General features: G+C 45.8%; 1 protein-coding gene and 1 pseudogene across 2 annotated transcripts; both read right to left on the bottom strand.

Annotated features, from left to right (window-relative positions):
• Positions 1–1234: 1234 nt before the first annotated feature.
• LOC136481674 (uncharacterized) lies at positions 1235–4409 on the bottom strand. Of its 2 annotated transcripts, XR_010764810.1 has the most exons (3): positions 4056–4409; positions 1574–3348; positions 1235–1369 (listed from the first exon to the last, which is right to left on the bottom strand). XR_010764810.1 is itself a non-coding variant. In XM_066479000.1 (2 exons), the coding sequence occupies exon 2, from the start codon at positions 3308–3310 to the stop codon at positions 1784–1786; it is 1527 nt and encodes a 508-aa protein (XP_066335097.1). In that variant the 5' UTR covers positions 3311–3348; positions 4056–4409; the 3' UTR covers positions 1447–1783. The 2 variants fall into 2 exon arrangements, 1 of the variants encoding a protein (XP_066335097.1); XM_066479000.1 differs by lacking the exon at positions 1235–1369 and having other exon boundaries at positions 1447–3348.
• A 4015-nt stretch (positions 4410–8424) lies between these two features.
• Positions 8425–10169, bottom strand: LOC136479606 (disease resistance protein RPM1-like; annotated as a pseudogene).
• Between the last annotated feature and the right edge of the window lie 2181 nt (positions 10170–12350).

Raw genomic sequence — 12350 nt, 5'->3', positions numbered from 1 at the left:
GCGCCTGGGGGTCGCCTCCCGGGTCACCGTTGCCAGGGCTCTCGAGAGAGGGAGCCATCCCTGTTCTTGGTTTGGTTCCCCTTCTATTGTTCTTGATTACTAGTTGTTTAGATACTGTTTTTGAGTTTATTAGCTCTTATTATCTATTTGTTTTTTTAGTGGCTGTTGTCTATTCAAGAAGCCAAATCTGAAGCATCCGATTCACATCAAGTCAAGAACAATTATGCAGGGCCAGGTATGAATAACATATTCTGAATTTATTATATTCAGTCATTCACATATGAACATGTTTTTCATTTGCTCATTTCTCAACAAAGTACAAATTTCTTTTGTTTGCCTTTGCAAGTCTGTTTGTGCCTTTAGAACGCATCATTTTGGCCTTCATTCCAGTACCTCCCGCTCTTGCTCCTACTAGGGAAAAAACTTAATCGTGTTTAATTTGTGCCTAATCTACTGTGTACCCCCTAGCGTCTTTTAAAATCGTGGGAAGATGTCATATAGAGCTATTTTATGCATATATAGACTGTCAAGGGCGTCGAGGGACAAGGTAGAAGGACCCCGGCTACGTAGTTCGTAGCCGCAATCCGTGGTCAGGGGCAACGTTTTACCCCTCAGCGCCCAATTGATTCAGCAAAGGGAGATTAGGGAATTGGGTAATTGTTCCTGCTTGATTATCACCGCACACGAGTACAAGATTTATAGGCCATTCGGCCATAACAACCTGGAGCCAATTGCTCCTAAATCTAAGGCCGTAATCGGCTCTCCTTCCTTCTGGGCACTTGCCTGTTCAGCGCTCGCCATGCAGAGCGCCGTGACCGCGCCTATGGTGCTGGTGTCGCGCCGTTTGTGGCCCTGCACGCGTCCCGAGCGCGGCGTTTTCTTGTGTAGGCGCGGCCCCACATGACATAGACATGGATATGATTGTTGCTACAGTAGCAAACATATGGATGGTTTAGGCATAGAGTTGTCTGCTTTAGTATTACCGAAAGCATAGCTTGATGCCTTCGCCACAGGTTGAAATTCAGATGAATCGCACACACCTCCGGCACCATTAGAGACTTTAGAGCCATCCCTGCTACATGGCACACATGTCCGCCCATTACATATGTACTAGTACAAGAATACAACAAGTAGAGCATATACGGCTATATAAGTTTTAACAGATACTCCCAGCATTCCTGCTGTTGTGTCAAATTTCAAATTATAAGGGGAAAAAATGAGCTCAACTGTAACTGTCGATCATGCCCCAGTGCTCATGTTCTTTCCCAGTGGCATGCCCCAGAGGTGTGATTTCAACTTTCAACTGTATTCGTTGGAATCTCCATCTTCAGAATTTGACCAAAATTAACATAGAATCTAAGTGAAGAGTCTGCAGAACAGACAAAGAGGAAGTTATCCATTCCAACATTCTTCTACTTGGTATCATGGAATTCTTCGATTTCACATTGTAATCAAAACCAAGGTACACTATATATATTTTTTCATGAACAACAAGATGATACACCTAGCGTCCTGATTCCTGAATCATTACAAAATCACATGACAAGACAAGGTTAAGACATAACCTACACACCTAGTGGATGGTAATACATACATATTCAAATTGGCCATAGCTGCTGAGGATCCTGGAGTAGTTTGTGGAGCACCAAATATCCATTATTGAAGCAAAGCAGGACATGGCCGGTATCTCGCCAGTCATCCGTGAAACAGATGAGATGGTAATATGGTGTTAGTGTTGTTGAGCAAGACCTCCGACAAATGGACTATTCTTTATTCATCCAGATCACTGATGAGCATTCATGGCTGAGCGCACAAGGGCAAGCGTGAGGAGGAAGCCCACCACACTGAGTGCTGCCATTCCCATATCGATCACAGTCATCGTTCCCCTTTCTACATCGAACGCCAAAAAGGCGTTGCTATTGTTCCTCCAGCCTTGTCGTGTTGTAGCTCCCAGTGCTCCCATCATCTCTTTGCTTGTTTTCTGCAAACAGAGGTGTGCACTGCCATGTTTAGACTTCCAAGACATCCGATACATCATCGCCTCAGCATTATGGTGAAGATATTCTACCGCCTTGGGCAGCACGAGACTGTCAAGTTGGTGTGGATGAACATTTGCATCTAATAACTGCTCTACTGCAGAGCTCTCAGCTTCAGTAGCAAACTTGATGTCTTCCAAAGGGTGATGCGGCATGAAGAGAACTCCCAGCTTCAAAAGCAAGACATCCTCTTGGAAAGATGACGTACTGTGACATGTCATCTTTGACCCCTGCAATTCCCGATACTCAGACAGTAAAATGTGACGCTGCAAAAACACTCCAATGACTTGTTCTGGGAATATGCCTGATAGCCCCGGTGCATTTGTGCTGCTGCTACAAGCTGCAGACATGTTTTGGAGCTCATGCTGTTTGCAGCAGAATGGATCTGAACGGAACCATCGAGTCAAAGTGTCATGAACTTGGTTCCAGTGTTCCATGTCACCTGGTTCATCGTACGTAGGCGACCACTTAAAGTCCTGCGTAGGAAGCTGAGTGAGCTCTCCGATGACTACCTCGCTGATAGAGTTGAAGTGAGGTGTGAGCAGCTGCAAACACTTGACAGTAATCCCAATGACGTCTGTACTCTGGGAAAGACGCAGCATGAGCCCCAGGCGAAAATTCTCCTTGGGTGCCTTGTAGTCTTCATGGATGAATGCCAGCATTGCTTCCAGTCCGCGCTCCTCAAAACTCATAGGCCGTATGCTGAAACATTTGAGCATACTTCCCTGGTGCTGTAACATTTGATAACGTGCATATTTGCCTGCAAAGAGATGACGGACAAGGGGGGCAAGGAAACTGTATGGTCGCGGTGTTCCACCCAACTGCACCAATCTCAGGAAATCACCAGCACCATTTGCTAGCCTCTCGAACCTTTGCACGACAGCCTTGCTTGAGGGTTCACCATTGTTCCTGTGACTCACAAGAGAGGATAAGAATGATTTGGTGCTATGAGCTACTCGTCTAGGAAACGAGGACTGCCTGAGCTTCTCTTTGGTCTCTTTGTCTTCAAGAGATCGCTTCTTACATCTTCGAAGCTCATCATCGCACTCTAAAGCAACACGCTTCAGCTTCTTTCTCCAGCGCAGCAGTGCCACGTCGGTGATCTGCCAATGGTCCGACGTCTCGATGGTAGCATCGAGTTTGATGCACGCCATCTCTAGCCTCTCTATGTTGCTACTGTCTTCATCTGATCCATCATTGTACTTGTCGATGATACTGGAAAATATTTGACCGACTACCTCCCCAAAAATGGCAGAACTGGCCATCTCGGCCATTTTGATTTGTCTTAGTGTCTATTTAAAGTAAACTTCCCCTGCACAAGAGAAGAAAAGGAGTAGCATTAGAGTGGCACTGGAGGCGCAGGTATGTAAGATTACAGATACAGATCTTTTGTCACACTATACGAGATCTCATCCTAATCCTAACCTTGTCTTACGTATGGACCGACCTAATGATTTGGGAGCATGAGAAGAACAAAGCAAGCTGAAAGGTGTACAACAGAATGTGCTTAAGTTGCGTTTTACTAATTGATTACTTGATTAAGTATGGGAGCTGTGGTCAAAGATTGAAACTTGAAACCGTGTTTATGATTAATACAAATACAAATCTGGAGAAAAAAAAACCCCTCCCACTGGTGAACCAAATTATAGGGGGGCGAATTTAGAAAACAAGAACAAGTGATCTGCAGGTGCAGCTTCTTCTTGTTGTTCTGCATCTTCTTGCCTTTGGGGTTCCAGTTCATCTAACTGAGGTGCTGCTGCTTCTTGTTCTTGCCTCTGTTGTCCCAAATCACCTAACTCCAGTATTGAATGAGCATTAAACGGGTCTTCCCCTTCTCCTTCCCCTTCCCCAATAGAAGATTATCTCCTTTTCTTTTGTAAAAGGAACTGAATTTTTTCAGACGTAACATTACTACCTAATTAAAAAATCAAGTCTACTCAATTTTATTTGATCTAGCAAAATCATACCAAATTAGCTGGTAAGAATTAGGGAAAGAAAGAAATTGGGGATCAAACTAACCTGTAGCAAGCCAGCAAAGGGCAGCGTTGAGCGCTCCCACATTCGAGGAGCTGGACGGCTGGACGCGGCCGCGGCGGGCAGTCGTCGGGAATCGGGATCTCGTCGTCTCGCCCACGCCGAGGACTCGAGCACCGCGGCGACGCAAGAGGAGGGCGACAACCGCGCTGGCCGCTGGGTGCTGCTGGCTGAGTGACCGGAGCCTGAAGCTGGAGCAGCGAGCACGCCGTGACGCAGAGCGGCGGAGGGATGGACCGCCGGACGGCCGGAGGCGAAGAGCCGGAGACGGGAGGTCAGAAGATACGATGCGAGTACGCCGTGACGCGAAGCCTGGAGTCGTCTGGTCGCTCCGTCCTCCCTGCCTCCGTTCGTTTTTCTCTTTGTGGCGCCAGAATTCAGCGGACTCCAGGCTAACTCAACACGGTGCCCTGGCAAACGCGCACACCGAACAGGACTTTTTGGAAGGAACACTTTGGTGCTTGGTACGTGGTAGAACAATGCAATCGACAAATGACGCCATTGTTGCATGGTGTGTGCGCGCGTTACGAATATCTGTGTAACTGTGTCGTATCTGTGTTACTGTGTTGTACTGTGTAGTCCAAAAAAAAAGAACAACGAGTTGTATTTTTTCCATCAACACTAGTCACGACGTTATAACTGCTGACACTACGAAAAGGACAAAGAGACTTGCAAACTGTGTGCGACCTGCTACCAGTTGACCTGCAGCAGCACAGGGACAGCCTTTACCCTTTTCTAGGGACGACGGTACGAATATATTTGAACTGTATTCGAGACCGAATTCATTTAGAGAAGTTTAGATCCATTCGTATCTGAGTCCAGATATTCAACCTCCGATATCGTATCCGTATCCGCATAATCAAATCATATATTTATGATGTCGATATCCAATCGTATCCTATCCGGCGTGGTTGACACCATCCGTATTCGAATCCGAATCAAAAAGAAATATAAAAACAAATGTAATATCAGTGATATTTGTTCGTATCCGCCCCGTTTTCATCCCGACCCTTTCCAATTGATAGTAGATACGCTCGGTTAGTTAAATTTCTTGTACTGGAACCCATCCATAACTAGATTTAAATTTTAGATTTTTCACAAAAAAAGATTTAAATTCTCTAGATTAAGCACATATGTTTGCATTTTTTTTAGATTTATTTCTAGAAGTTAACAACTCTATTCTTTTCTTGGGTAGGTGACCCACACATCAACAGTGAGATGCTTTTAGTGACGGTCATTTTTAAGATGCGTTGACCCAACCTCTTAGAAGTGCTCATGAGGTATAGTGTGCATGCACGTGTTCATAGGTTGATTGTGTGGGCAAATATTTAAGTCCTAAGTATTACATTTCGTAAAAAATAACATTAAAATGTATCATTTTCTATGTTGCCGAATATATGTCCTTTTAGAGCCTCTAAATTAATTCTTACAAGATACGGTAGAAAAAAGATCTCGCGCCCAACTGCCAACTGCTCTTCCACTGCCTCTGCAGTTTTCTCAATCCTCTCGGAGATGCTTTGAGAATCGAGTACATGTGCCAGGGCAGCTGCGATTCGCTTGGTTGATAAGCTATGACTAAAAATACTGTTAGCTGATTTATCGTGAGAGAAAAATACTATTCGTTAGCTGAAAATATACGGCTTATAAGCCAAGCGAACAGGGCGTCAGTGTTTGCGCATATCAACAACTCTGAATCTCTTACCTTAGTTAGAATCACAATAATCCTTGTAATGTCAGCTAATAAAATCCTTCCATATATACTCTCCTTCAGAAATGAAGCAGCAGTATGTATCATTGTTAGCGAGAGGATTGGAGAAGAAGAGTATCGTGACATTCTTCCACACGCCTCGTTCAGCGTACTCAGAAACCGACTTGTTTTTTAGCCGGAACAATGTTTTTTTCTCACAACAATTCAGCCAGAATAGTATTTTTCAGCCAGTTTCAGCCAAGATTCAATAAGCTGAATGGGACCTAAGCAACAGCTCGCCCTCAAGTTGTGATCCTGAATAAGCATATATTGTTCAATAGAGCATAAAAGGACTCCATCCATCTTAATTCAAGCGGATACCGTGCCTCCGCAAGATCCCGTACTCGGAAGGGTAGAGGCAAATGACACTTGCCTCGATAGGCGAGTACCGCGCTCGAGCTAGTAACAGGTAAATTTGTATAGGACTCAAAGCTTCCTTCTGATAGCTTGAGGGTGCTGGACGGTTTGGGGTGCTAGAAACGACATTATCTTCAATGGAAGGCAGTGGCGGAGCTGGTGAAAATCAACGTCTAGGGCCACCAAGCCGCCTAAGCAATTCATAATAGGCCCTACTGATAATTCACACACGCAACAAATAAAATAATAACTTATTCCGGCAAGCCTATTTTATTTGCAAAGTCGCATTCAGGCAAGCCTATTTTGCCACATCAAATAACTTGAGCAAATTGCAAAAATATCCTGTTCTAGCATACAGAAAGATGAACTTATTCAGATACCGCATTTTAGTACCACTTTAAACAGGCGTAGATCAATGAATAACAATAGGAACATTTAAAAAAAAGGATTATCTTCCAATGATCAATGGAGCAATCACCGTCTACTAACGAGTAATCAAGAAAACTAGAATGGGTCATGCCTTAAAAAGGAGATTGGGAAAATTAGGAGCATGGAGTATCAGGCCTAAACACTAACATGCTTGCTTGCTTCTCCCATCCAGCCACACGAACGAGTCAACACCGATTGCCGGCCACCAGGACACCCAATTGCACGGCGCACGACACAGGGATTGGAGAAATTTAGTCGCCGTCTGTTCACCTAAAATCCAAGCATTGCACTAGCTCACCTCCAATCCAAGGATACGCCGCTCTGAATTCCAGGAGGGCCGCACGCCGCTTTGCTGGAGCTGCAAGCCGTGCGGCTAGGGTTTGGACTTAGGCGAATGGCCGAGCCGCAGAACAAGGGGCAACGGGCAAGGGGGTGCGACGAGACTATGAGAGGGCAGAAACTGGGCCAGGCGAGCGCTGCGAGCCTGTGACGAATGATTGCGAGCGCGTTTGCTGTCGCTGGGCCAACAGACTAGGGCCTCTCCTTTCTGGAACGGATTGGGCCAGAAAAAATAAGAGCGGTATAAGGAGTTCCTTGGGCCATGCCTAGGGCCATGGCCCAGTGGCCCTAGGCCCAAATCCGCCCATGATGGAAGGCATCCAAGTATCAACGATTGCAAGAGAGTGTGCATGGATGAAGTAACTCTCACCTCCCTGCGGGCAAAAAAAGCCAGCGTAGCTCCAGCGTTTGATCTGGATCCAGAACCTGCTATAGCCTGGCTGGTTAGCGGCCTGTTTTTTTTTTCTTTACCTTTTTTTTTGTTCCCCCTTTTTCTGTTCAGGTGTAACTTTGCTCCTCGTTTTAATATAAAACTGTAGGGGCTTCGGACCCTCCGATTTCTCAAAAAAAAATCCATCAACTTTAATATTTACATCCAAATGGAGCCCAAATAAATTTCTTGTATTTATACTCGTTCCATCCTAAATTATGAGTCATTCTAACTTTCTTAGGGGATAAAAAACATCTCAAGTTTAACCAAAATTATATAATAAAATAATAAAATTTATGGTACAAATAAGTATCATTAGATTCTTTATTAATTATATTTTATAGTATACTGATTTGATGTCATAAATCTTTATAATTTTCTCTAAAATTTTGGTTAAACTTGAGATGCTTTGACTCTCGAAGAAAGATAGAATGACTCATAATTTTGAAAGGAGTGAGTATATCTTAAAATTGCTCACCCGTGCAGTAGTACAGATTGATGGACTTGCTCTTGGACATGCTCGTTCTAGCACCAACGCATTTTTGTGTAGCTACTCGTACCAAATAATCATACACAGTTTTTTTTCTTTTCAAAGGGATGGAAGAGGGTGCGTATTTTATAACCCGATAATTCCTATCACTTTAGTCTAGCAATATCATACATAGACCAGTCTTAATATAAGTGCTATTTCTGTTAACTTCACCTGCCACATTTTAAAACTGAAATAATTGAAGAGAACCATCAATCCACACACCAACGAAGGCTGTAGCAACCTTAGGAAAATGAAACCAATGAGAAGTTCAGACTAACATTGTGGTGCCACCATCCCAACAAACAAGAAGCTTCATAAATGCATACCTTGTATTGTAGTGAACTCCTAAAATAACAGGTAGCATCCAAGCCTTCAACCAGCTAATCCATTTCCTCTTATGGGGACAATAATTCTTCGCCAAAAATTATGCTCGGTTGATTCAACAGTAACCATTCTGATGTGACTAATCTTTATAAGTTCTTCATTTGCGTCACATTCCTGCTCAAGCATTTCTATAAGCTCATCTGCAGCATCTACCAATCTTGATTGCAGTACCTTGCAGATCCAATGTTGACAATAAACTTGAAGACCCAAGGATAGACCTCAACAAATCAACATGAACAAAACTTGTAAAAACAAGTATTCCACGGATATGTGTTTCACCAGATTGATTTAGTGATGAAATCTTGGTACTCGCTATTGACAATCTACGTTTCCCACCTACTAAAACGGTCTCATGCCCCTCATAAACTTTGCCAAAACATTCTTTCTCTGCTTTGTCAATAGCAAGACGGCGGATGAAGTCATGCATACGGCAACATTTCACTCGACCAATCATAATATTCTTACTCACAACTTGTAGTAGGCTTCGGTTTATAAGCTCATTCAAGTAGCCCTCTGCCACTTGTTCTAGTGTTCTCTTCTCCTCACCCTTGATGAATCCAGAAGTAATCCAGTGCCTAATTAACCTCCTCCTATTTATTAAATAATCCTCAGGAAATAGTGCACAATATAAGAAACAATTCTTTAATTCATATGGAAGATCCTACAAGCTGACTTTCAGAATTGTATCAACACCAGGGATCATGTTTTCAGTTGGCTGTAACTCTAACCTCTCGTACACATTATTCCATTCAGTGTATGTTGGGGGTCTGGAAGACAGCAGGCGACCTATGCATGCAATTGCAATCGGCAAGCCTGCGCATTTTTCTAAGAACTTTGCGGCCAAATCGGACAACTCCCAAGGCACGTTTCGTTATCACTGTTCCAAAAAGCTAGTTTGCAAAATAACATATAAGAATGATTTTCTTGCAGTGGCTCCAGATTAATTACACAATCACTAGTTGCTACTGATGCAACCTCAGATACTCTTGATGCAAGAACAAATCAGCAGGTTTGATTAGTCGGAAAGACCAGCAATGATATTATTTATCCACACGTCTTGTTCCCAAACATCACCCAAAACCAAGATATATGTTTTACCATGAAGATGTTCACGGATGCCCTCTACTAATCTTCTTATATGCACATTGTTATAATTGATTGAGATGCCAAACTCTATAGCAATTCTTGGATACAGTTGCCCATACAGCAGCATCAAAGTTCGCTTTCACAATCTTGTAGACATGATCAACCAAAGTAGTTTTACCTACTCCACCCATCCCCCAAACTGTGGTGATTTTCATGTTCTTTTCTTCCAGATCGTCAACTAGCCACCCCTTGAGTTTGGCTGCATTATCTTCAACACCAACTAGATCCGCTTCCCTTGCAAAACACGAAGCATCATTACTGGTCAATCTGGAATGGTGGTCGCCATTTCTTGGGATTCCTGTTACTGGGATGGCAAAACGGTCTCTCCTTCTTGCAGTGTCTTCAATCTGCACATTGATGTCACGGAGCTGGAGAGCTAAGAGTCGCCAAGTCCTGACATGTTTAATCCTCTTCTTCATCTTGGCTGCAAATCCTCCATGCTTATCGTCCTCAAGCTTGTACATGAACTCATCGACAACATCCTCGATCTGGAAAGATGGATCCGGATCTTGTCAACGAAGATGCCAGTAATCTCATCGGTATGCTTGAACTTCTCTGACTCACGCAGGTAGGCCTTCATCATCTCCAGCTCGGCCTCGGCTTTGCGGATCTCGCCAAAGAGAGCCTTGAGGGCCCCGCTTCCTTGCACAGCAGGGATGCGCCATAGGTTGCTGCTTCTTTCGCCAAGGCTGCACCTAGTTCGACAAGCAGTGCTCCCACAACACCCTCTGCCATGGTGCTTGAGTGCACTTGCTTGGGCGCTTAGAGTCATATGTATAAGATCTTAACCTCCATACCTGAATCTCACAAATTATTTCAACTTTTCAGGTCATCAGAATCTAAGCTTTGGAACAAACTGCGAACTGACGACGAAATTCGATACCTGGATATGGGGGGAGCTAGAAAACAGGCATGCGCTGCAGAGTGCAGATCCAGCCTTGCTGAAAATTCAACACTGTCAACCTCGGCGAAGTGGCAAGCGATGCATTCTGTATTTCTGTGAGCAGAGAGTCAACGACCAACAAGCGATGTCGTTCTTGCGGTTCCGTGGTGGAAGGAATGACAAGCAAACGCACTGATGCTAGCATGAATAATAATGATCATATATTTGGTTATGTGCAATATAAAAAAAATGAGAAGGAATGACAAGAAAAAAATATATTCACAATGTGGGCCCGGAACTGATGTTAGCAAGGATTATAATGATCCTATGGCCCCGTTCGCTCCGCTGAAAAAACAAGCCGAAATACTGTTCCGGCTGATTTGTTATGAGAGAAAAACACTGTTCCGGCTGAAAAAAAACAAGCCGAAAAGTACGGATTATAAGAGAAGCGAACAGGGCCAATGGGGGCCGCACGGGCTCCTCCCCACTCACGCCCGCACGCCCAGCCTTGTCTTCCACCTCTCTCTCACACAACACACTTAGATCTACAGCGAGTTCCTTTCGACAGCCGCGCCCACGCCTTCCTTTCCTGCGAACTCCTCCTGACGGCGGCCTGCGCGAAGCCGCTGCACCCACGCACTACCGCGCCCGTGCCCCCACCGTTAGGGTTCCAGCTGCAGTGGCGGGTTCCAGCAGTGGCGGCTTCTGGCGAGGTGGGTCCTCCTCCTCCTCCTGGATTTGCTCCTTAGGGTTCCAGATAGCTTCTCCCTCTCATCTTCCCAAGCTCCGGCGGCCTTAGAAGGAAAGGGAGTTCAGTGAGGAGGCCGGCCAGACGGTGGGGATGCTGGCAGACAGTTTAGAGGCCCTGGCGATGGTGGAGGTGGCCGAGCCAGATCGGGTCAGGGGGAGGAGAAGAAGGTGGCTCCGTGGGCGAGCTAATGTTTCACCGAAGCTATGCGGCCCCCACCGCCGCCCACCGCCCCGCCACAGCAAGCTAGGGTTTCGCCCGGTGGGCGGCGGCCGGGGCGAGGGTGACGGAGTCGAGGAGGAAGAAGCTGTCGTGAGTGCATGTGCACGGCCATTAGCCACATCCATCGTGTATATGGTTGTTTGCAATATTATACCTAGGCATAAAAAAGAAGTGAGGGAGAAAGGAGTAGACCAATGGTGTTGGGGTTATGATCTCTATGTGTCTCAAGGCAATGATTAGTTAGCAGGCCGAGCGACCCACGATACACCAGCTAGCGAAGGCCTAAACGATCGAGGCCTAGCTAAGCCAAGCGGACCAGGCTAAACGCCAAGGACGAGGTCAGCCACGACCCCTCCCTTCTGCCTTAGTCGCACGCCACACAAGGGTTCACGACCTCTCCGTCATCCCGACCCCTGGGAGGAACAGAGAGAGGTCGAGCCTAGCCAAGCGTGCCTGCTCTGACAAGAGTGGACACACCGCACTGACCCCGCAAGGACCGAGGGGACAACGGTCACCTCAGTTCGGTCAGACGCCATACCTGTGCCACGCAACAGGGACAAGACAACACCGCCAGACGGTGATGACTAGTATGGTGACCCATCATCTAAATACGGTCTAACAAGACATATGTACGATCATACCCACTACGGGATGGGATCCATGACTAAGGCCTTGACTTAGAGGCCAATCAAGCCAGCAGGAGCCATGACCCCGAGGTTCGAGATCGTGGCTACTGACTCCACAAGCAAACAAGATGATTCACGACCTGAGGGTGGCTACCAACTCCAGTACGATGCCCCCGGGGGATCAGGAGATGACGACGGAGGCCACGACAGAATTCACGTCGCACAGGACAGCTGGCGAACCATCACCGTGTCTATAGTGCCACCATGGCTGGCCCAATAGCACCACGCCACACCATGCCGTGACGTGGCCACAAGACCATGACGACAACCATGCCTAGATGTGCGCAGCAAGATGGTGTAGCTTGTAAGCCAAGTTAACTAGGCCCCTCCCTCATGCTCACGACCCTATGCTCACGACCCTTCGATCGAGAGAACCT

This window comes from Miscanthus floridulus, chromosome 9 (assembly GCF_019320115.1).
Source record: "Miscanthus floridulus cultivar M001 chromosome 9, ASM1932011v1, whole genome shotgun sequence".
Lineage (NCBI taxonomy): Eukaryota > Viridiplantae > Streptophyta > Magnoliopsida > Poales > Poaceae > Miscanthus > Miscanthus floridulus.
The sequence above is the reverse complement of the archived record's forward strand: the minus strand, read 5'-3'. Positions and strand labels throughout refer to the sequence as shown.

Bases quoted from the DNA above. Each gene is read 5' to 3' on its own strand.
- LOC136481674 (XM_066479000.1), bottom strand. From the start codon at position 3,310: ATGGCCGAGATGGCCAGTTCTGCCATTTTTGGGGAGGTAGTCGGTCAA.